The sequence below is a fragment of the Lotus japonicus genome, chromosome 2 (genome assembly GCF_012489685.1).
Source record: "Lotus japonicus ecotype B-129 chromosome 2, LjGifu_v1.2".
NCBI lineage: Eukaryota > Viridiplantae > Streptophyta > Magnoliopsida > Fabales > Fabaceae > Lotus > Lotus japonicus.
Window position 1 is genome coordinate 14,772,737 of NC_080042.1, and position 25,070 is coordinate 14,797,806.

The 25,070-nt window shown below is 37.1% G+C and overlaps 2 protein-coding genes across 3 annotated transcripts; one reads left to right on the top strand and one right to left on the bottom strand.

Annotated features, from left to right (window-relative positions):
• The first annotated feature begins 1,936 nt into the window (after positions 1 to 1,936).
• Positions 1,937 to 8,443, top strand: LOC130737651 (uncharacterized). Of its 2 annotated transcripts, XM_057589467.1 has the most exons (8): positions 1,937 to 2,347; positions 4,006 to 4,247; positions 4,334 to 4,456; positions 4,814 to 4,930; positions 5,030 to 5,212; positions 5,318 to 5,459; positions 6,742 to 6,846; positions 7,626 to 8,443. In XM_057589467.1, exons 1-8 carry the CDS (start codon positions 1,993 to 1,995, stop codon positions 7,643 to 7,645), a joined length of 1,287 nt encoding a protein of 428 aa, XP_057445450.1. In that variant the 5' UTR covers positions 1,937 to 1,992; the 3' UTR covers positions 7,646 to 8,443. The 2 variants fall into 2 exon arrangements, with proteins under 2 accessions (XP_057445450.1, XP_057445449.1); XM_057589466.1 differs by lacking the exon at positions 7,626 to 8,443 and having other exon boundaries at positions 6,742 to 7,560.
• Positions 8,444 to 21,165: 12,722 nt separating this feature from the next.
• Positions 21,166 to 21,828, bottom strand: LOC130736100 (uncharacterized). The gene has a single exon (XM_057587948.1). It carries the CDS (start codon positions 21,826 to 21,828, stop codon positions 21,166 to 21,168), a length of 663 nt encoding a protein of 220 aa, XP_057443931.1.
• Between the last annotated feature and the right edge of the window lie 3,242 nt (positions 21,829 to 25,070).

The window sequence follows — 25,070 nt, forward strand, 5'->3', positions numbered from 1 at the left end:
CAATACACCACTCTCTTGAAAATCCTTTTAAACAGGATCGACTTCACCATAAATTCAATTATCACCCGTAATTAGAAAAGAGAGGCATATAGTCTCTTGAAAAAAAAAAAAACGGCACCCAGGTAAAATATTCATCACGATCATATTTCCATCGACACACGGACAAATACAAGAGTATCACAATTTACAAATACCCACTAGAGGTTTTTATATGGGATTATTTTACAAATTTTCAATTGATCAACGAAAATCTATTCTAATCCGTGGAAATAGATTTCTAATTTCTAATTCCATAATTTCAATTCATCCAGAAATTCTAGGTCCTAATCCTAGTATAACCTGCTCTGATACCACATGTAAGAATTACATAATAATTGGATCTATACTAGGAATTAGAACACTATGAAATCTAGTAAAACTATAATAGAATTTAAATCGCGTACCTCTTGAAGACCCTTTTAATTCGCGGAAGTCGGCACACAAGTATGCGCCAGAACAAGATCTTCCACTTAATCTCTCGTCTCTTGCAAACTGACCCGTTCGATGGAGCACAAGCCGTTAAAGAACGTCAAGTGGGGATCCGGCCCTCTATTAATAAAACATGGAAAACCTAATGTCCATCCATCATGGATATTAGACCCATTGGGCCCTACACAAAAGCTTACGCACACTTGTCAATTGGGCTCAACCCAATAAACTTATATCCACATGGCGATTCCCGAAATAACCCACAAGGATCACATTAACACATGGGCTCACAAGGACAAATATATCAGGTAACATTCAACTCATTTTAATCAAATACAAAACTCATCAATCAATATAAGCCCAAATTAGAATAAAATTCTATCAGTTGGTGCATGTATAGAAAGTATCCATTGGAGCAACTCTCTCATTCTTCGCTCAAGTATGTCATCGTCTAAGGAGAACTATTAAAGGAACACTTGGAGAAAATTCAACTTAACAATCTTTTTTAATCTAAGTTGAGCAACTTTCTCTCCAACGAAAAGCAAAAAACACCCATAAGCTTCAAAGTCGAATACTCTTCTCTATATAAGCTTCTATGTATTTTTCCTAAGAGTTAAATCTCATTCAAAATACTAAAGAGCCACTTAAGGTGGGGGTGGGGGTGGGTTTCCATTTTTTAACATTAGGTTCTTATGCTATTGTAATTATTTTTCCTTTTCCTTGTATTGGGTTGAAGTACCCTTGTACTTCATTCAATATATATATATATATATATATATATATATATATCATTGCCTATCAAAAAAAAAAAGAGCCACTTAAGGGGAATTTGAGTAGAGAAAAACATTATTTTTTTGAAAAGGAGTGTATAAGGAGAAATCCTTTAGAGAATACTTGTTTAGGAGATGTTATTGATAAAACTTGGTGAGGAAGATATCACGAAAACATTTGAAAAATGAGAAATCATTTAAGAATACTTGTAAATAAGAAGTTATTAATACCTGACTCATAAGAGTGAAAATCTTAATTAAAGGCTAAGGACGGAACGTTGCCCGAGTTCAAATGAACCAATATAAATTGCATGTGTCATTTCTCTTTTCTCTACTTTTGTTACACACTCACTTATTATCCACCGCTAACAAAGGGGTTCTACAAAAGATTTTTAAGTTATTTTATGAATAAACACATTATTTTTACAATGACACAACTTTAGATGGGACACAAACTGAATTTGACCCTCCCAACAAAAAACCAATTATAGATGTTATCTATTAATTTATTTCATTTCTTCTTCTTGTTCTTATCTTTATTTTCTCTGCCTTATTGTATATGCGAAAAATAATCTAAGTTCATTGAAAATGATGTGTAAGAATAAGATAATGATGTCCTACAATACATAATAATAAAAAACGTGTTATATTAATCAAAAAAAAAAAAAAACGTGTTATAATAACTCTGTTCTGTTATGATCTTTGCAAATCTTCACTTATCTCAGAAGTCATAACATCTTTTAACTCTCCAACCATGGCTTCCCAAGCGCACAGTCGGTTCTGCACCTCGACCAGACCCATCTACCTCGACCCACCCAGAAACTCTTCCTCCTCTTCTTTCTCGTACACAAAACGTTGTCGTTTCATCTCTTGTTCTTTAGAAGACCACTCTTCTTCTTCGCCAATCACATCCACTTCTGGTCGCAGATTGAGCAAGCACGTTATTCTAGACAACGACGATCCAGGTCCCACCACCACCGCCTCCGAGACCCGTTTGAGTCGAAACCCGACCCGGAGTTTGAAGTCCGTGTTCGGATCCGGGAAGCGGTATTTGTTGCGGAAGAAAGTCAGAAGCATCATTCTGCTCAATGTCATCACTTTTGTTTACGGTAACATAACTTAACTTTATAACTTAGCTTCCTTTCTTGCTCTCTTGTTCTTTGTTTTGCTCATTTGTAAAGTGAAAATGTTGAAAATGTTGGGTCTCTGTAAAGTGAATGTGTGAGGCTGTGAGCTTTCTTTTTGATTAATGTTGTAATATTTTTGGTCTTTGTAACTTTTGTGTATCAAGTGTGAGTAAGTCCCACATTGGAAGATAAGGATAACTTTGGGTGGTTTACAAGTGAGAGACTTATACACCTAATGCTTTAAGGTTTTGGGTGAAATATGTGGTGTCTAACTCACATTTGCTATTTAGCTCAATGTGGAGTTTTATCCTCCAATTTTAAATCATCTCCTTTAATTTGGCCCAGCACTAACTGCTGATGAATGATGTCTAGATTAAGGGGTTTAAACTGCGGTTATGATTGCGATTATGTTACAACTTACAAGGTGTTCAAGTGCGGAAGAGTGAAGACAAGTTTGGATTGCATTCAAGGCTGTGTTGCGGACTGCAATTTAAAACACTGATATCAGGGACATTGTAGCAAGTGTACTTTTATTTGGTCTTATCTATGCTACTACAATTAGAGAGCTAAGTAGCAGATTCTTTGACTAGAAAGGCCTAACTAACAGAGGCTGGTCCACTTAACTCTAGAAGTAACTCTTAACATTCTCCCTCAAGCGAGAGCATAGATATAAATCCTGCCTAGGTAGTTATAAATGTAAATGATTCTGCAAGTTGGTCATCTGTCCTAAGATGGAAGGCAGATATATGGTTTTGTTAAATTTACTCTTCGTCTAGATGACACGGCTTTGCTCTCATGAAAAAACTGGATTTGATGAAATGTGTGCGATAGTCTAGTTATGGCACCAAAATCTCATAAGGGGTTATCAAATCCATTCGCACCCAACACTTGTTTTACTTGCATGAGTTCATAAGTAGTTTGAGCCATGCTATGGTATTCTACCTCTGCATTGGATTTTGCTACCATGCTCTACTTCTTACTCTTCTATGATATCAAATTAATTACCAAAAGACATTACCCCGTCTTAGATTTCCATCCAGTTGCGGACCTCGCCGTATTTTCATTTGAAAGAGCTTCTACTCACAATTGGTAACGATCCCTGTGCACTATCTTTTCTTTGAGGCTTGAACTTTAATACTTTTTAAATAATATGTGGTTTAGTCATTCTATATGGAGTTTTATGAATAAAACTAGAAAATTATGAAAATATCGACTATAACTTTAGATAAAACAAGAAAATGCTAAGCTAAGAAACAGGTTGCACTTATTAATTCTTGTAGAAGTTTTGGTGTATTATAATGATTTGATGCACTTATTATTCTTGGTTATAAGAGTTTTAATGCACTCATTACAATTTACAAGTTTTGGTGCACTTACTGTAACTGGTTTTGATGCACTTATTGTTCCTTGTAGCCAAGGGCATAAGCTTTTGCTATTTTATCAAATATCGACAAATTAAATTTGTGTTTGTGTTTGAGTGCTTTTGTGCAGATCTGTATGTTTGCTATTATATTTCTTGCTTTTGTAAAATTGTTAATTATATATAATTTTTGTAAAGAAACTTACGGAAGCTTTTCCAGTGATCATTGTGCCCTAGTATATTTCACAATCTTACTATTTCCTTTTCAATTTATGTCTAGCTAGTAACATTCCAGTTGTCAAAGAGGTTCAGGCAATTATGGATCCAGCAGCTTTCACATTTGTGCGCTTCAGTCTTGCTGCCATTCCCTTCATTCCATCTTTATTGCGAGGATGGAAAGATTCTAGTACTAGAAATGCAGGCATAGAGTTGGGTTTCTGGGTCAGTCTGGGATACCTCATGCAGGCACTTGGACTGCAAACCTCCGATGCTGGTCGTGCATCATTTATATCTATGTTCACTGTAAGATAATTGAATTTTTTACATTATGTGAGTGGTTTTTACATTATGAAAAATGTACAATCTTAAACATCTTGGTGAAATAACAGGTAATTGTGGTTCCATTACTTGATGGCATGTTAGGAGCAGTGGTTCCAGCTATAACCTGGTTTGGTGCTCTCATGTCCATTGTTGGAGTCGGAATGCTGGAAACCAGTGGGTCGTCCCCAAGTGTAAGTTTTATTTTGATCATTATGGTTTCCCCCATCTTATCTTCTGTTTTATAGTAGGGTTGATAACATAATGAGCCTATAAATTATGGGCCTCTGATTCATGTATAAAGTAGAAAGGAGAGGGGAAACATGGATATATTGGGGAATAATCTGGGAAGTGTAGCAATTTTCTTTTTGTAATTGTTTCTTCTATTAGTTGTTTTCCACTTTCCCTTCTAAATTTCTCTGTTAATTCAAAACCTATCATTATGTATTTGATGGAGGACTACATTTGAAGGTACTTGAATGCTTAATGCCTTGTTCTGATAGTCCCTTTTGTGCTTCCTATAACTTCTTTAAATATTGTGCTGAATTCAGGTTGGAGATCTTTTGAACATTTTAAGCGCAGTGTTTTTTGGCATTCATATGTTGAGAACTGAACATACATCAAGAAGCATAAGTAAAGAGAGGTATCTGCCCCTCCTAGGATATGAGGTCAGTTTCTTGTCCTTGCATCAACATATATTTCTGTCTATCAAATTAAGTGCCTTGCTGTCTTCCTTTTACATTATTTAATTTTATTGATAATTTCAGATTTGCATGGTTGCTTTGTTTTCTGCCATATGGTGTCTTATTGGAAGTTCCACTGATGGGGCTCAACATCCCTTACCATCATTTTGGACATGGTCAATGCTTAGGGATTGGATGGTAGGCTTTCCGTGGATACCTGCAATTTATACAGGGATATTCTCAACTGGTTTTTGCTTGTGGATAGAGGTAAAATTATTGTTGATGTTATAGGGTTAGACTTGGTATAGAGTGAGGAGAAGGTACTGGAAGTAATAAAATTATATTGATTGATATTGGTATGGATGACTGCAGATGTCGGCAATGTGTGATGTATCAGCCACAGAAACAGCTATAATTTATGGTATGGAACCAGTTTGGGGTGCTGGTTTTGCATGGTTTCTTCTTGGTGAAAGGTGGGGTCCCACAGGATGGATTGGTGCTTCCCTTGTGCTAGGTAATATATAAATTTTATATGCTAGTTATCAGTTTTGTCAAATATCAGGCCATGGCGACGCCACAGTGGAATATCATGGTGAATTCCAGCAAGCCGCATCTGCCATCAGTGTTGTCAAGTATGACCTGGTTTTGGCTTTCCGCCATTAACAACACTGCTAGTTATATTATATTTTCTCTCCTGATCGTCTAATCCTCTGGTGACCAAACTGACCAGATATTTCAGTGAATTTGACATACTGAGATGTAATCCTAAGAGTGAAAAAGTTAATTTATAAATGTAACAAACTAAATCCAACTAATCTTTAATCATATGAAATGTGCTCGGCAATATGCTCACTTAATTACACTTCACACATTCAACTCTTTTTGTATATTCTCATATGTGTACCATCATCAAGCACCTCAACCCCCCTAAGTGCTCAATAGTTTATGTCAAGAAGACCAATATTTCTGAAGAACATTATGAATTTTGAATGAGAATTATAGCGCTGCAATATTGTGGCCACCAACACAACTATTGTTTTTGTATCTTTTCCTAACTGATCATTAGCGCTGCACATTTGATGTGACCATGGTCGTTTTTGTACTGTCAAATATAGTATAAAACCATTCATTATCAATTATCATTTCCCCAACATCTTAAGTTTTTGGGATAGTTGGTTCGTGACATGGTATCAAAGTCTTTATTACCAATTGGTCTAGAGTTTTGATCCTTGTTGCCTCTCAAATTTTCAAATGAAAATTTGGTGAGTCTGTGCATTGTTCACATTTCAAACCCAATGGACCCAACTTAACCTTTTGGAATAGTTAGTTCGTGACAGTGTGAAATGTTTGTTAAAATGTTTGCTTATATTCATGCATGACCATTTTCTGAAAAAACACCCGCACATTCATAAAGCTTATCCGCTCCAACTGTGATAGTATATTTGGATCTATTTCTCTTTCATCAGAATTAATTCTGGCACCTAGAAACTACTAACAAAAGCTTCTCATAATTGATTTTAACTGTAGAATCAATGTTAGAAATATTTCCAAACATGCTGAGTCAGCTGTTGATTAATATGATTTGGTAATGCTATTGCAACAACTTTGTGGCCTAAAGAAGGCACAACAATTTTGTGTCATCGATTTAAAAAATGTTCTACTGATCGATGGCGTAGCCAGAGTTTTTTATAAGTTGTGTGGTGGCCACTAAGGGATATTCCTGACATGCTTATATTTGATTTTTTATTTCAATTTAATTTAATTGGATTTTAAGTTTATTTTTAATGTTTCTGTAGGTGGAAGCTTAGCAGTTCAGATATTTGGAACCTCAAGTAAGTCTAAGAGAGAAGAAAAACGAAGTAAGAAAGATGATGACCTAATGATTTCTGACCAAAAGAAAGGTTTGTCTACATCCACAATAATCATTAGTCCAATAAAGGATGCCTCTGATATTTTTAAATAGAGGTTTCTTGGGTAACCTTCCTGTATATATTTATTATTTAGTTCAAAAACCAGCCTCTTGTTGAAGAGTGCTATAGTCCTAGAGCCTTTTCTACTCCATTTAATCTTATGCCTAGAATTTCAGCTCATTCAAAAAAGTTCATACAAAATCATTTCTGTATCAAAATGGATGGATGTTCCTGTAAATGTCCTAAATTTTAGATGCAAATTCTATATCTATGTACTTTCTATCATTTTTGGGGATTCTAAAATCCATTTTAAAAATTAGTTTTAAGTTCATTGGAGAAAAATTCTGAAACCTTGGGAAGAGAAGATCTCATTTTTGTAAGAATGTTCACAAAAAAAATTTCTCATCCAAATACATCATTGAGGTCCATATATATATATGTGTGTGTTCACATGATCACTAGGCATAGAAGTAGGCCATACCACACTTTGGTTAAATAGGCGTGACTTGTTCTATAAATCCAGGGCCTATGCTTGGCTTGTTATTCTATCATATGCTTTTGCTTAGTCCTGACCTAAACAAATTAGGGTCCGTTTGGTATGATGTATAGTATAAGGCCTGATAGTATAAGACCTGATAGGATTAGGCTAGATAAAATTTTAATACTTATATAGCGTTTGGTCATACACTGTATAACTTATCATCTTGTTTAAATTAATAGAAACCTATGTTTCGTGAAATATTGAATAATGATATATTATAAAAATGTAGATGGTGTAAGAGGGCGGTAAAGATGGCAGTGGCGGTGATGGAGGGTGATGGTTATGGTGGTGGCTGTAAGGTGGCAGCGGTGATGCTGAGTGGTGGTTAGGGTGGTGGCGGCTGCGACTGTGTTGGAAGTGATGGTGATGATGGTAGTGGGGTGGTGGCAGCGACGGTGAAGGCAGGTTCTGGTGGCGATGGTGGAGGGTTGTGGTGGTGGTAGTGGTAGTGGTGGTGTTGGCGACGGTGGTGGTGTTGGAAGTGATGGTGATGATGTTGGTGGCGGTGGCAGTAATGATGGTGGAGGCGGTGGAGGGAGGTGGTTGTGGCGGTAGTAATGGTGGTGGGTCATGGCGATATGTAGTAGTGGCGGCGATGGAGAGTGAGGTGGTGGAGGCGGTGGTGGTGGAATGTGATGGTGATGGTGGTGGTGAGTGGTGGCAGTGGCGATAGCGATGATGACAACGACAGTGGTGGTGGCGGAGGCAGCAGCAGTGGTGGTGGCGAGGGCGGTGGTGGAGAGTGGTGGTAGAAATGGTGGAGGGTGGTGTGGTGGTGATGGTGGAGGGTTTTGGTGGTGGCTTATACATCACACTCTTATCATGGCTTATACATCATCTATAGGGTGGATTAAATAATCAATCATTTTAATGTATAAGAGATGATTGGTGTATAAGCCTATACAATAAAATGTCAGCACCAAACAATGAATAAGTGCATAATGTATTGTATAAACTTATACTATCATGCCTAATACGACATGTCAAACGAGCCCTTATTCTTTGTTAGAAGTGTGGTTTAGATTAATGTTCCGAAATTTTTAACAATGCATAATTGGAAACTCAGAAAAAAAAAAAGATACCATAAAACACGCATTCTTGGTTTGGTTTTCATCCGGAAATTCATTGTACTAACAAGTATTTCCGTTCTAAATAAATAACTGTTAACACTTGATTAACACTCCTAGATGTTTAATTAATAATAACTAATTCAGAAGTACAATATTTCTAGACTAGATTCCTAGAGGTTTCCTGTAACACCCCATCTTTTAGAGGTCACAATTGTAACATGTCTCAAATAGATATGCAACCTGTTTTCATAAGTAGTTTTCAAAAGCGGGTAGTTTTTTTTTTTTTTTTTTTTTTCTAAAGTTCTCAAAGATGCAATGCATAATGAGACCATACATACATAAATACCGAGCGTATATATAAACAAGCAACGAAGGCAACAATAACTAAGTCGTCAGAAGTATTGTACATAAATATTATACAATGCTCGAAAAGGAAATAGTCAGCCCAAAATGGCCTCCACCTAGACCTCTATGTCCGACTACTCCATATGATTCCCTCGCAGGAGAACCACACAAAAAGAAATATATCGGGGCCTACCCTGCTTATGAATACAAACTCTTATTTGATAACGCTAACGATTTACTACTACAAGTAGGCACTACCACCTATGTACACACTACCCCACTCTCTACATCATCAGCACCTCGTCGCTCGAGAAGTTAGACTCGTCCACCGTGTCCTCACAGCTCTACCTCTAAGTCCACGACCTCTACTCTAACAATCTTGTCCTCGTACATAATCATCTTCGCATCCACATCCATAATCTCCACCCTCTTGGTCCACTCCTCTACACGCACTGGATACTTGACCCGGTATTCGCGATGCGAAGAGGGGGTATAGTATGAAGATGGTAGTGGAGAGAGTAGCTCTCTCATCACTAACACTCACCCGTGCGTAGAAGTGGTGGTAATGGAACTCGGCTCGGGAACAACAGCTGACAGTAATAGAGGTGCAGTAGCAAATGAAAACAACGCCTCAGACGAGTCCGTCTCTAAGGTGGTCGTGGAGGTACAACTCCTCCTTCTCCAAAAGGTGGTGGCATGTGTGTCCTCACTGTCTGTCGATAAACGCTCTTTATCAAATAGTCGTGTACGTCGTATATGTCCTCGACCACTTGTCCTGCATATGTCGCTCTCTTGGTGGCGTTATCTACCATCCAAGAAGCGCAGTCCTCTCTGTCCATTTACTCATCCGGGTAAGCCCCGAGTGGCGCATCCTCGCCCAAAAGTCGCTCATCCTCTAGCGGTTGTCGGCCACCTAAACACAAATATAGAAACAATGGTATGCAAGGGTCAACTTCTAACCAATAGCGTATAAAATTACAACCATATAAATAACATAATCAACAATGTACGATATCTCTAATCTTAGGCAACACAAGATATAATCTCATATCCTCATAACCCAAACAACATTTTATCACCCCAACACAGTCATAAAACATACATAATCAATATCTTATAGTTAGTTGAATGTTTATGCTCGTGTAATGAATATTCTCAAATGATCCGAATCTACGCCAAACCTGGTAAGATAGGCGGGACAATCAACGCCACTGATAAATGCCACTTCGTAGGCAGAGCACTTCCTAGTCGATCTGGCACATGCCTAGTGTAGATCATCTCAGACTCGGGGTGTCACTTACAACCTAGCTTCGTCAAGTTGGTCCACACTCTTTGTTGACAATGTCACTTGCGTATGCTGAGAGATATGGCCTCTTGGCACACTCCAATTGATGGCTGGTCCTATGATCGTCTCAACCCTCGTAAAGGTCTGATCTTCCGTCTGTCCCAACCTCATAAGATATTTATGCATGTAGGGCATTATGGTTAGCCAAAAGATGGAACACCCTCTCAACGATTCGTGTTTCTTGCCCACGGTTCTCTTCTCTAAGTGGCTTCTCACATCGCGACAGTTCATCCTCTAGATGAACGGAATTCCAACTCAATTTATCTTGTCAACTTTTGGATCGTCGATCTTTCCCTTTTTCAAAATCTTTCCAATCCTTTAAGTTTTTCTCTTGTCAAAACAAGTCTCTGAAGTTATGAAAGCGTTATCACTTAAGTTAACTTTATGATGACAAATTATTATCAAATCTTTACGTTATTCAAACATTCCTCCGCATGGATAATTTTCACAAGGCAAAGTCCTGATCCTCCAACAACAGCAGTTCTGACCTCCCGTCGGAAACTTACTCGCTGAAACTTGTAAACACTCTGCATTCACAATCGGTTAGCAATCAACATCATATGATCATAATCAGGCAATAACAACAGTACATATTCATGCATCTTAAGCACTCAAGCATGCTTCAACCACAATTATCATAGTGATCAACATGCTACAAGTTATCATCCATTATGAACAAACAAGTATATAAACATGCCTTAGGCATCAACCAACATGGGCACTCCCAATCTTACAATCATGGCAACATTATTGTATATATCTAGTAAACAGAAAATTGTCCTCACCTTGATCGATTCCCTTTTTGCTCTTCGCTTGCAAGTTTAGCTCCGTGCTCAAACTCCTCGTACCTTAATCAAAGCATACTTAACTTTAGTCTGCAATCGACTCATTTTCAACAACTTTGAAAAATATAATTATATTTCTTATAATAGACCCTTAAGTTCTATTTCTAACCATACAAGTTCCATAGGATTTGAACACTTATAAAATTAATTAAAACTCACACACTACAACTGTTCTAGAAATGCAGACAGCAAAACAGGGGAGACTTAAAATCAAAACTGGTATTGAACCAGTCATCAAAAAATCATGAAATTTTCACAGATTGAAGCTCATCAAGTTATCTTTCAAACAAAAGTGGTTCCACAGGAATTGGACTCATACACAAGGATTTATACCCAAAACAATATGAAATGTTCCCAACTTCAACCTGCAATTGTGACTAGTCCAGGAACCACAACACTTGTAATTCACTAGGATTGTGACCCGTGCTATGCACGGGGTCTTTATACGTAATTTTTTATGGGTTAAGATCTAACCGAAATGTATAATAACTGACTTCAGATATGTCAAGAATTTATGTTTACTTAGCGTTACCAACGGACAAATTAAAAATCTTTACATATTTACCTCAGTAGATGTCTTTCATTAGAATACTTGTGATGATCATTCACATATCAAATTCATGTATCACGGTACACAATGTCGGCATAATCAATGATGTGAGTGGATTACAACCTTTCAAAAAGGCTTAGAGTGAAAATACACCTAATATAGTCGGTAGTAAGCTATACAATGATGATTATATAGGATTGCTACCAGTGCATAGAAAAGGATGAACTTGTGTAAAGTTTAATCAACAATAAACATTTAACAATCTCATATCCAAACTATGTGAGAATGAGAGGTGAGAGAAAAGTATATGTAGAAAATAAAGTTGCATTAGATAAGCCAATAATGAAAAATTTACGTATTTATATAAATACTTTAGAACAGAAGTTGAGGTTGACTTGCCACTTTTTCTAGTTCCTTTTCTCAATTCCTGAAGTTTTATTTAACCAGCTGAGATTCTTAGCAAGGACAGAGGCATAATACAAAAAAAATATCAATTCATAGCTCCTGTTAACCCGAGCGATGCAGAGAGATTAAATCATTGATTTCGTTTTAATTTCATCAAAAAAATTTATCAAATGTATCACACAATATAATTAAGAGTAATTATATAGTTAAGATGAACAGTTAATTAGCCTGACTATTAAGATATTTTAATATTTATAATTTTGTACTATAATAAAATTAAACAATAATTTAAAATTATTTTTTATTAAGATATATTTTAATATTTGAAAAATTTAACTGGTATATTATTGATTAATCAAAACCAAATATACCACCACTTGACTTCAAACCATTCCTAAAGGATTTTTGTAAAGAGTTGTTTCTTGTTACCCATTGAAGTCGATGTACTTTTTTTATTAGATCTATTTATGAATTGTAAATGACAAAACCAAATAATTAGATTTTGTCTATAAACCTAAAAAAACAATGATATATACACACCTCATTTTTTAAACACTTTATTTCTACTTATTTTTGTTTCTATCTTTTTCGTCTTATCATCTATCACATCTCATACTTTCTGTCTCTTACTTTTTTTTTCTCTCTCCTCCTTCGACCTCTCTCCACCTCTATGAGAGGTGTGAAGAGAAATTATTCAACCTAAAGCATAAATATGAAGAATATATAGTCACCTTAAATATTTCATAATTTTGTACTAATTTATATAATCACATGACGTATAAATATAAATATTAATCACTGATTTATGACACTATTTGATGGAAAACAGTGTGTACACACGATCAACCTCAATATTGATATAAATCATGACAAACCTATAATACATACAACAAACACAATTTTTATCAATTCTGTTCTTTTGCAATTTATACAAAAGAAATGGTTAGAATATGTATCATGATGTCAACCAAGCATGGCCACAACTGGTGTTTCTTTCAAGGATAATCTGGCTTGAACTAATTGTAAGAGTTTAGGAGCAAAACGAAATACTTAACCTCTTCAATCTCAAGATTGTTCAAGTTACCAAGCAAACACATGTTTTCTGTCAATGGTAGAATCTTGCAGAATCTCCCCAAGCGGGATGAATGGATGGTAACCATAACAACCTCAGCTCTACTACCCTAAGGAATAACTGGTAAAATTTTAGGAAACATTAAATAAATTTTTTTAAATTCAAAATCATTTTTAATACACAAGAGATCATGTATTTTTTCATAGTAAAATAACAAAATTAATACAAAAAGGAATATTAATTTTTTTCAGGAATATTACTAATTTCTTCCAAAGTTTAGTGCAACTATAAATTTTTGTGAATGAAATTTAAAACTATATTATATCAAATTCGACTATAATTTCTCCTTTTGTCAGACTGGAAAAATGTACGTATACATTTAGGCACAAATGAAGAAAACCAAATATTTTCCCTAACATTAATACAAAAAGGACTATTTTCTCCTTAGCACTGTTTTACAGAAGTATTCTATATACTAATGGATTTTTTAAAATTTTATCTGATGTTTACTTGCCCATAAATTGAAAAAAGTTATTAATTTATATTTTTTTTTGAAGGTTCACGGCAATTGAAGTCCATCTTCAATAAAACCAATTATAAGTGTATAACCACATCAAAATCTGGAAGATGACTTCTCTTACTTATATGTTGCTAAAATCAGCAGAAGCTTATTTGTTGGCATCTGAGTTCCGTGATTCAATCATTAAATAAAATGAAGGAAATGATAGAAGTCTATTTCATTCCCATGACCATCAAAATTAGCCTTACATATGATTTAATCATGCTTATAAGCATATTGTTGGGAAACAAACAAATGAAGATAACATAATAAGAAGTTCAAATACAAACACAACAACTTATATTGATAATAGGGTTACTTAAACTACAGTTCTGCAGATCACAATTATCCAAAGGTTACAACTACCAAGTTTACCACACTACATGTACTTGTAACATAGGACATCCAGCATCATACTTAATTAAATACAATACTTAGTTCAGTGGCCCCATAGATATACAAAAAAAGGGACCTACATAATGCTAACACATAATACCCAACTAAGCCATATCCACCATCAAGTAATGAACCTCTAAAAGCCAGCATGTTTAAACTTAGGTTCAAGATTTTCCTGGGCCTTGAGCCCAGCAATTGGTAAAAAATGACCCTCGCAGTTGGACCCCCCATCAGTTATCTTAATTGCCTTCAAGCGATTAATTTCACCTAACATTCCATCATCAGCATTGGCCAAGTGATGACGACTGATTTCTAGCTTCTCCACCACGTGTGTTTCAACCTTTCATAACTTGCTATCTGCATCTTCATAAAGCTCACTCCCAGACACTTTCAGTTTTATTTTCACAATTTTTAGGAGCACTATCATTGATACTTTCTCCATATCCAACAACATGGGCAGCATGTTCTCCCTCACCATCTGTCACCTATGAGTTCTTCTAAAAGTTAGTAAATGCTACAAAAATTCAAAGATGTCACCTATGTTATAAAAATTGACTGTTTTAAGATGCCTCATAAAAATTAGGTAAGCGGAGGATAGATATGATACATTCACAGAGACAACTCATTCAACTTATGAAAACAAAGAGATATGTAAAAGATTAGGAACTTTGATGAACACAGAGTCAAAGAAATAATTAAATGACTGACATAACCCAAACAACTCCACAGAATGAGAAGACAGTTCTCACCTAATATTGAATAAGATCCTTCCCTGATAGAAGTAACAACATCAATGACTCAGGTGCTACCGCATGAATTTATTGCAGGAGGAGTCAAGCTAATTTCTTGTGACTGTTTGTTTAAGATTGTATTCTGATTGTTGGTTTGTTGTGCATTGGCGGGTTTCACTCAAGTTACCTATGGTGGGGTATGTTTTTTTCTTGATTTGGTGGACTGCTCAGGTTGGAGGACAGATCAGATTTGATGCATGGAGAATAAATGTAGAAAAATGTTTGAGTGATCTGGAATTGATGGAACATAGGTTAAGGAAAGAAGCTAGCGGATGCATGAAGGCGCGATCTCATGTGACTTGAGGCATGCTGGGTTACAAAGTATGGTAGATATGACACTATTGTATGGCAAGGGAAAGAATACATATATTTCAATGGGTAGGGAGCTGTATGTTTTTACTTGATTAACTCTAGATTTGTGTACTTTTTTTCCCTTCCTAATGTTTTTTCCCACTGGGTTTTCCTTAGGGAGGTTTTAATGAGGCACAGTTTCTTAAGTGAGGTTGATTACTTGGTGGGTGTTTCGTTTTGTGCTTTTGATATCATGAGAAGGTTTCCTCATGACTTCCTTATATCAATAAAGTCTTCTCTTTAAAAAAAAAACATGATTAAATTTACTATAAATAATAAGTACAGAAGTTCCCAGTCCCAATCAAGATATCCCATATATTTTGATTAACTTGTAACTAAGGGGTACTCAGAAGAAAGGTATAGCAGTTTTGAGTCTCTATAAATCAAAAAATTGCTACACTTTAAACTACTGATACAAGGAATGATGTCAAGCTAATGCATCAAAGTTCAATACATAGATAATTAAAATAAACTAATAATTTTGTGATAGGTAAAAAGAAAATAAACAGGTTCAAACATTAGACGAAGAAAACCAAAAAAAATTGTGTTGCATCCTTCATGTAGAATTGAGTACGAAGGGGTGACTATAACATATTAAAACAAAGGACTAAGATCAGATGAAGGACAAAAGGACAGCAATATAAAAGAAGTACACAAACAAAAGCTACCCTTGACTTCTTTGCTCCAATCAACATCAGAACCATCGGTGGACTTCAACAATAACAGCTGCAAAACCAGAGATTTACATGCTAAGGAACAATTAACAGAAACAGGGAAAATTTTATTTGAGGGAGGGCTTTTCTTTTACAACCCAAACAAAGCAGAGGGCATCACCTGATTCATCACTGAAGCAAAACGAATTGTGAAATCATCATGCTCAGCACGGATGGCTCCAACATGATTGATTATCATATAATGTCTCTGATACGTGTCTCATGTCAAGGTTTTTTTCACAACGCATAGCAGGAAGTTGCTTCATAAATTTATACAAAATTATCACTTCAGAAGTAAAATGATTTCTCAATAATTTTTTAATAGAAATTACGGGAGACAAATTAACTAAAACTTTATCTGCAATGCATCATATGTTACAAGAACATAAACTTATGAAGTTTTTTATACACTCCAACACCGAAAAAGAACAAACTTTTGCCCCAACAAAAATAACTTTAACCCCAAATGTTTTTATGGTTTTCAACTCATGTATAATTCAACTGACTGAAATACAATATAATAAATTGGTCAATGATCATACTTAGAGCGCACATGAATTATAAAAATTCAGACAATTAATTCTGTTGTTAGAATCTGTTACAACAGACTCAAAACTACACTGGAGTCAGTTTCTCAACAGACTATATAGATATAAGAACTCTATCTAGAGTTCATTTCAAGATTTACAATTACTCAGATTACAGAAACTCTCAAAGATTCAGTTCAGAATTTTGTGCAAGAAAAGATAACACCGGATTGGAGTAAAAGGATGAAAGCGGGGCACCTAAACAAATCATCACAGTAATAGGCAAAGAAAAATGTACCAACGTTTTCAACTGCTGATATAATGTTTCATTTAATTTTTAAGAATTATAGTTGTGCTTACTGAAGCTTAAAAGAAGTTAGTGGTTTTAAAAGAGTGTTGTCAAATATCCGCCAAGGTTGAATCTCATGGAGGAATTCTAGCAAGCTACCTTGGCCAATATTCCGCCATATGCTGCCGAAACCCGTCAACGCCACCACTATTTGTCAAATGTGACCTGTTTATGGCTTTCCGCCATAATCCACCATCCGCCATTAACCTCACTATTTTAAAAGGATCAATATGAGGTGAAGTACTTGAGGCATGCTTACTAAACACATTCTAACCGTTAGGATTTTCTGTTATTGCAAAATAAGTTGTTTGCATTGCAGACATCATGCATCATAGGTCAGAGTTCATGATTCACATATAAAAAACCGAATTAAACAAAAAACAATCCAGCCTCATTATTTCATAAACAAATTATTTTGTCTGAAAATTTCATAATTGAACTGTAATTTGCCAATATTCAATCTTGACACACGATGGGTGTTATGATCATACTACTCTTACCACAGAATGCATCTGGAAGTTTATTAGTGAGATAAGGTTTCCAACTCTCTGAGATTCTTCTGGGAATTGTCATAGGATCATCTACAGTTTCCTCAGTTAAATGCCCAGATTCATGGTCCATTATTGTTACTTTATTTTCTTTTGCCACAACTTCCACTGTTGGTTGTGCTCCTACAACACTATAGCGACCCTGCAATCAATCCAATCCTGAATTTCACTAAATAAACAATTAAACCTAAAACTCAAAATCATGGAAATGCCATAACACACTTACCACATTCGAGGAATGAAAAATTGGCTCTGCAGATTCAAAGAGAAAGCTAGGAGCCTCCTGGTCATCTTCAATAAACCAAAAATGATGAAGAAAAGATGCTCCATACTACCCAACTAAGCCTTAAATCTCAAATTTGCTTGTGACTCCAAATAAATCAAATGCAGTCTTATAATTTAAGAGATGAATCTTCATTTTATTGCGGGAATTTAAAAATACTAAACCAAAACCAAAACAACACAGTAGCCAAAAATCACTGACCGTGAGCTAAGCTTGGCAGTGCAGAGCACCTCAATGTCGCAACTCGAGTAACAGAGTGTGAAACTCCGGTGAGCCTCGGCGGAGAGAGACGGGTGCCGGAAGGAGCAATGCAGCGAGAGAAGGCTAGGGCTTGCGTTGTGGAGGCATTTGCAGAGAGTATTTTGCTTGGGTTGTGAGCTCTTCTTCTGGTGCTTGAAGAATCGTTATATTCATGCACTGAATGAAAACGATGGGGTTGGATTAAAATTAAAATTAAAAATAAAAAATTCAGCTTAGAGTATAGGCAAAAGACCTGTAAAGCAACTTGGACAGCTGTTTTTTGGCAGCAAGAGATGATGACCTCGCTGTAGGGTTGCAGCTCGCTGGAAAATGACGGGGTAACTGACCATAGCGGCAGAGGGGAGGTCGAAGCTGCTAGGTTGTAGGAGATCCAGAGAATCCAGAAGATGATGATGATACATGTAGGACAATACAACGTATAGGTAGGGAAGGCATAGCCGAAGGAGGAGGAAAATGTGTTATTCTGCAGCTAGAGATGGGAGGCAAAAATGGCTTTGAGATGGGAGGCTGATTGCATATACAAACCATGCCCTTTCTTCAAGAATCCTTGAGTATCTGCCAAAAAAAACGTCACAACCTCGCCAAAGACGTCCATAGGCCAGCAATAGAACCTGAACACACCTAAAGGAGGGGAATTTGGTTTGGCACCCCACCTATTGGGTTTCGCACCCCACTTTATTAAAAACGGGAATTTAAATTCCGATTTTAATACGAAAAAAACGGAAATTAAAAAACCGTTATGTATTTTAGCATATGTGGCACATTTTCAACCGTTCATTGCATATAAAAAACAAATCGGAATTTTAAATTCCGTTTTGAAAACGGAAATTAAATTTCCGTATTGAATACATGGGGTGCCAACCCCAATAGGTGGGGTGCCAAACCCAAATCCCCTAAAGGAGTAGGAGGGGGAAAGGCAAAGCCAGCGACCGCATGATGACAGACATGGTTGCCAACGTCGACCTGTGAAGGGATGATGCAATTGGGTGACAACATGGGCCATTGTGTTGTGTGAGAACAAAAGAAAAATGTATTTGTCCCAAAAAAAAAGGCCCGTGAACAGTAACCAGGATTTAGAAATTAAGGATTGAAGATACCACATGTAGGTTTACAAGTTAACTTTCATTTGAGACCAAATTCAGTAATTTTGAGTTACTATAGTGAGAGTTATGACCCAAAGACTACAAGTTACACCTTAGCCAAATTAACTTAGAAACTTTTCCCGTTTACCCTTAAGGTTGAAGAATTTCTCATGCATTGCAACTTAGTCAATTTTTTGTGAGTTCTTCCATTCTTAAGCATTTTCAAAGCATCAATTTACTCATTAAGTCTCATGAACCTTAAACTCACCTAAGCATACATAGTCATGCATTTTTCCAAGTTCCAATCCAAAGCATGTTTCTAGGTGACTTCAAAAACTTTTCTCTTCTATTAACCAAACATAGCCCACGGCCACAAGCTCCAAATCATGTACAAGTTTTTCTTTCAATTATCTTCAAATTAGAACTCAGTCCTAGACTTACACAAGGCCAATCGTGCAACTTACACTTAGCATTTTCTTTAACTCTATGCTTCAAAAATGAGTTTTTCACCCCCCAAACACATAGTGAGCTCTCGGCCTAACATGGTTCATGTTAGAAATCTGGTTGTGATAATCCTGGATAAAGTCAAGAATCGTGAGCGTCCACTTTCCGAACAAATTATTTCGACCCTATAATTGCCTGGGTTCACGAAATCTTTGTTGGGATAATGCTTGACAATCAATCTGTTTCTTGGCACAAGAGAACAGATTAAGAAAGTAGAGAGATGTTGTGTTGTTCGAATTTCTGTTTCAGAATTCTGTTTTCTGGTTTTCTGTATTCCTTTCCTTAGGCTGCAAGCAACCTTATATAGAAGGTTGTGTTTGCACGAATGATCACAATTGTTCCGAAAAGTCACAATTGTTCCGAAAAGTCACAATTGTTCAAACAATTTCAAACTAGGGTCACAACTGTTCAGAAAAGTCACAATTGTTCCGAAAAGTCACAATTGTTCAAACAATTTCAAACTAGGGTCACAACTGTTCAGCGGGACCTCAGCCAGGGGCTCCGCGCCTTGGACCCCGGTTCGTATTCGCGGTCAATTATGCGTTGGCTCACCGAGCGTGCACTCCGCACTAACCTGACTCGATTCCGAGCCTAACGCGTAATTGCATCAGCCTATAGTAGATCACATTACTACTAAAATACATTGATGATTCTAAAATCACCAACAAATCCCCCCCATTTTAGCGTAATCCTTGATCTACTCAGTTTATAACACACAGATATAACGATCAAACAAATGCATAAATGAAAATATCTTGCGATTGAATTTCCACTTTAGTACAAATACACATTCCCAATACTCGAGAATCGGGGTGTCTTTAAAGATTGAACCCGTCAACCCATTTGAATATCTAAAGATACTGTACACATATGTTTCTACAACACTCTACTATTCATACTTGACACTTTACAAGCCATGTGTCCTTATCCATTAATAAGCATATAGGAAGCCAAGTCCAAGCTTCTTGAAGCGGCAAAACTTCATGCTTACATAGGTGATCCTTTTAATCTTGCACCTGCATTTACAATTTTCCAAAAGAACCATTAAGAAGATATACTTCAACCTAGCCATCACTTGCAGGTCTGAACACATACCTTGGGAAGATAAACACAAGTGCTCCAATCTCTAACTATGATCTTTCCACATTGAATTCAGCTTCTAACGTTGTATTAGAAGGGAATTGGGTAGAACATAGGTAGTAGATTTAAATGGACTTTAATCTCATTCCAATTACCGACTTCTTCACTAAGTCTCTAGCTAACCCCTTCGTCAAGTGGTCAGCTAAGTTTTGTTGCGAACGAACAAACTCAATGGATATCACCCCATTCAAGATTAATTCCCTAATCATACTATGTCTAACACCCAAGTGTCTAGACTTTCCATTGTACATTTGACACCACGCTTCCTTTGCCTTCAACAGGATCAAAGTGATGATCTCCCATGTAGAGGACAGATCCATCTTCCACTGGAACAAAAGTCTTGAACCAGAAACGATCCTTGCAAACATGTGTTGTGGCGCCAGAATCAATCCACCACGCAATAGCATCATCCTTGTTCTTGGGATTGGTCCTTAGACCCCTTTCCCGAACCACTTGCATTCGCGTTATCATGCTTCTTTCCAGAACGGCAATCCCTCTTGAAGTGGCCTGTCTTACCACACTTCCAGCATTCTAGTTTCGGTTTCTTGTTAGAACCGAAACTTCCTTTGTTGTTCTTGAAAGCACGCTTCTTTCCTTTGTTTTTGTTGTTATTGTTCTTGCTACCCTCCTCGATCATATTAACCGAGGGACCAACAACTTCTTTTCCTTTTCCCTTGTCACTCTCTCCTGCGCTCTTAGAGATTCTTCTATGCGCAAGTGACTTCCAAGTTGGACCAAAGACAGTTCGTCTTTTCCATGCTTCAAATTGTATTTGAAATCCTTCCATGAAGGGGGCAACTTGTCTATGATACTTGAGACAAATATTGTTTCATCCATCTTCAATCCATGCAGTGTGAATTGTCCAAGAATTCGTAGAAGTTCATTGTATTGTTCCATGACAGACCTTGATTCAACCTTTTTGTAATTGTTGAAATCAGTCACCAAGAACTTCTTACTGGATGAGTCCTCTGCCATGTACTTGGCTTCAAGACAATCCCACAATTCCTTTGCAGATTCCACATTTTGATAAATATCGAATAAAGGATCAGACATACCGTTAAGAATGTGTCCTCTGCATATGTAGTCGTCATTCTCCCACTTTGATCTGCTTCTTATATTTTCAACAGTTTCTTCCTCCAGAAGTTCAGGAATCGGTGTAGACAGGACGTATACCACCTTCAATGTTGTCAACAAGAAATGCATCTTCTTCTGCCAACGCCTGAAGTCTTGTCCTTGAAACTTGTCCAATTTCCCGAACTTAGTAGTCATCTCCTTGACAGCGCCTTCTCCAGCCATGATTATCAGTAAAATAATTTGTTCGTTTGTTAGAAATCTGGTTGTGATAATCCTGGATAAAGTCAAGAATCGTGAGCGTCCACTTTCCGAACAAATTATTTCGACCCTATAATTGCCTGGGTTCACGAAATCTTTGTTGGGATAATGCTTGACAATCAATCACTTTCTTGGCACAAGAGAATAGATTAAGAAAGTAGAGAGATGTTGTGTTGTTCGAATTTCTGTTTCAGAATTCTGTTTTCTGGTTTTCTGTATTCCTTTCCTTAGGCTGCAAGCAACCTTATATAGAAGGTTGTGTTTGCACGAATGATCACAATTGTTCCGAAAAGTCACAATTGTTCAAACAATTTCAAACTAGGGTCACAACTGTTCAGAAAAGTCACAATTGTTCCGAAAAGTCACAATTGTTCAAACAATTTCAAACTAGGGTCACAATTGTTCCGAAAAGTCACAATTGTTCAAACAATTTCAAACTAGGGTCACAACTGTTCAGCGGGACCCCAGCCAGGGGCTCCGCCCCTTGGACCCCGGTTCGTATTCGCGGTCAATTATGCGTTGGCCCACCGAGCGTGCACTCCGCACTAACCTGACTCGATTCCGAGCCTAACGCGTAATTGCATCAGCCTATAGTAGATCACATTACTACTAAAATACATTGATGATTCTAAAATCACCAACAGTTCATGAGCTCCTAACATTTTCTTCCAAAACTAATTAATTCCTAGGTATTTTCATGTCATTTTTATGGCTAAAAAATCGACCAAACTTCCAAACAACGTCTAACTTTAAATACCAAAATTCATTCAAAATCATGTATAGGGCCGTGTACATAAATTTTCGGGTCTAAGGCGAAAATATTGAAGTGAGTTTTTTTTTATGATAATTTTTATATTAATCTTCTAGTTTTTTTAGTTGCAAAATCATTTATCAAGAGTTTTATAATCAAACAATTTTAATTTAGATAGTTGTATCACGTTTTCACAGGTGTCAATATTATCCATAGGTGTTTCATCGCGTTTTCACAATTATCAGTAACATCTATAGGTGATTATACTATTATGTTTTCACAAGTTTTTTATATTTTAGTTGACTAAAGTTTCTTTTTTTCAAAGGAACATAGATTGATATCCAAACATTAATAATTAGTAACTATTTTTTTTAGGCCTATGTAAATTTTTTTGGGGCCTAAGTAAGTATTTTTTGGGGTGGGGGCCTTAAGCCATTGCCAATTTGGCGTTACGCTCTCCACGGCCATATTAGTGTTTTCAGGGTATGTACATTTCACTTTCATGAGGTTTAAAGCATAGGAACGGATAGATTCTTGAAAACAACTTTCTCAAGTGAGTAAATCCAACACAACCGTGCACATTTCATCCATACCTATTAACTCATAATCGTTTCGACCTATTTATATATAGATATGTTTTAGTATATTTTAGTTCACTGGCCTATAAACTCATTGGCCCGTTTTACAAGTTTCTTAGTCCCGCCGAAATATCTTATTAAGGAAAAAAAGACCTGTACGTAAGTTGATCCAGGTCCAATACTTTACACTGGCTAAAGATTAGAGTTCTTGACAAAATTGATGGTTGGAAGGAGAAATTGCTAAATCAAGCGGGGAAGGAGACTCTTGTCAAATCAGTTTTGCAAGCAATCCCCTTGTATGCTATGTCAATTATCCGACTCCCAAAGTTCTTTTGCAGCTCAGTGTGCTCGAGCATTGCCAGATTTTGGTGGAGGAGGCCCAGAAAAGAGAGGGGAATTCATTGGAAGGACTAGTCCTTCATCACTAAAGCTAAAGGTCGTGGGGGATTGGGGTTTAAAGATTTCTCAGACATGAATACAACACTCTTAGCCAAGCAAGCTTGGCGCGCCTACAAGCAGCTAGAAGCCTTCTGGGTTAAAATAATAAAAGGACTTTACTACCCGAACTCTGATTTTCTCCAGGCATCAAGGAAGAGAGGGGCCTCTTGGGGCTGGCAAAGCCTCCTGCAAGGCAAAGAATTCCTCAGGCAGAATGGCCAGTAGATTATAGGAAATGGCGGGAGAGTCAAGCTATGGAGTGATAATTGGAAAGCTAATCATCCCTTACAACTACCTACTGGAGGAGACCTGTAACACCCAAATTTCCGGGTATCACTTTAGTAACTCAAAATCAAAATAAAGCGGAAAAGCAGGTATATTTTTTTCTTTTCGTTTTGTTTCAGTTAAAAGACTTGTCGGAATAAAGACTCAACCCAATGCGACGAACATAAAATAATATACAGAGATATATATATACAGCTCCTTCTGTAAAATAAAATTCAACGCACGAGTAACCTCTAGTGACAGAAAAGTAGTCTGAAAGTGATGCTCGCAGGCTAATAGGTACAAACCATAATCTGTGACAAAGTGTGATAGTACAGTTCTCCAAAAGAAAGTAAGTTAGCCTCAAAACGGCCTCAACAAGACCTCCGAAGTCCAACCAACTCTATATGATCCTCATGAAAGAGAGTCACACAAAAAGCTATAAGTCGGGAACCTACCCTGTCCCAAAATGAAAATGACCATCAGAGCTACGACATATACTCCTACCCTAACTACCTAAGAGAGTGTGTCTCAATACTCCTCCTCCTCCTCCTCCTCGGCATAATCCTCGTCGGAGTCAGAATCAGAGTCTAGAATGATCAGCTCGCTGTCCACATCAATGATCTCCCTCATCTCAAACCGAGACACCAACCTAGACACCCCTGACCCTGCATCCACTACTCTGACAATCACATCCCCCTCCGTCAAGCGTACCAATGGTACCATGCTATAACCACGGGAGGAAGCATATGTCCTAGAGCGAATGATGGTAGCAGTGTCAGAATCATCCTCAGACTCTGCATGCCTAGAGGAAGAAGCGGCATCAAAACGATCAGCGGCGGGAGAGCTCGATCCAGACGATGCTCCATCGGCAGGCTCCTCCTCAAAGGGATCCTCGTCGTCAGACGATGGTGGTGGTGGCGGCGCTCCAGTACCGGGACCACAGTGAACAGTGGGTGGCAAGTTGAAGCTCACCGAGAACATCGTAACAGACCCTTGGTCAATCTCACAAACTCGTCAATCCGATCCTCCATGATCCTCCCCATGTTTATAACCCGGTGACTAGCGGGATCGGTCACCCACGCGGCTGGGGAATCCCGATCTAGCATCTCATATCGGGTTCCCCCCGAAGGGTAAACCAGCTCGAACCAGTCTGCCATCGACATCTGACAGCA